Source organism: Antrostomus carolinensis, unplaced genomic scaffold (genome assembly GCF_000700745.2).
Source record: "Antrostomus carolinensis isolate BGI_N321 unplaced genomic scaffold, ASM70074v2 scaffold54097, whole genome shotgun sequence".
Lineage (NCBI taxonomy): Eukaryota > Metazoa > Chordata > Aves > Caprimulgiformes > Caprimulgidae > Antrostomus > Antrostomus carolinensis.
In genome coordinates, this window is record NW_010327703.1 from 1 (window position 1) to 566 (window position 566).

At 50.4% G+C, this 566-nt stretch overlaps 1 protein-coding gene across 1 annotated transcript in view; it reads left to right on the plus strand.

The window, feature by feature from the left end:
• Nucleotides 1-330: 330 nt before the first annotated feature.
• Nucleotides 331-566, plus strand: part of LOC104528061 (zinc finger protein 341-like) — a gene marked incomplete at its 5' end in the record, with an annotated part of 3,149 nt that continues 2,913 nt past the window's right edge. Inside the window, one exon of the mRNA XM_010171959.2 lies at nucleotides 331-442. Within this exon, the coding sequence (XP_010170261.2) occupies nucleotides 331-442 (112 nt within the window). The remainder of the gene's footprint in view (nucleotides 443-566) is intronic.

The window sequence follows — 566 nt, forward strand, 5'->3', positions numbered from 1 at the left end:
TGCCCTTGTTATATTTCATTAAGTTTTTCTTATGTACGGTTTTGGTTCAGCCTTTTATGCCCAGTACTGCACCAGTTAGAAGTGGGACACAGAAATGGCTTCCCCGCTGCCTGCAGTTGCAGAAGCTGAAGGAGCTGTTCCTGGAGAGCAGGAGCAGTGCACAGTGTGGATTGTATCCATCCATTTACCCATCAGGCAGGGGAGGGAAGCTTGGGGGGAAGTTTGTGGAGAAGCAGAGAGCGGCACTGCTGCCAGACTGAACCCTGCATGTGACTAGAGCAGCCCTGTGTGACTGGACTCGCCCTGACTCTCGCTGTCTTTCTTACCCAGGTGAAAAGCCCTTCAAGTGTTCAGTGTGTGATGCAGCTTTCAATCGGAAGGACAAACTCAAGCGACATATGCTGATCCATGAGCCTTTTAAGAAATATAAATGTCCCTTCTCGTATGTAGTGTGTCTCCATCACGGTGGCTTGTCTTAATAGGGTTGGGATGTGGTTTGGGGTGGAAGGAATGTCCCCTGCAGGTACCCTTGGGTACGTGTGTGGCATCTACTGATCCCCTGCTTC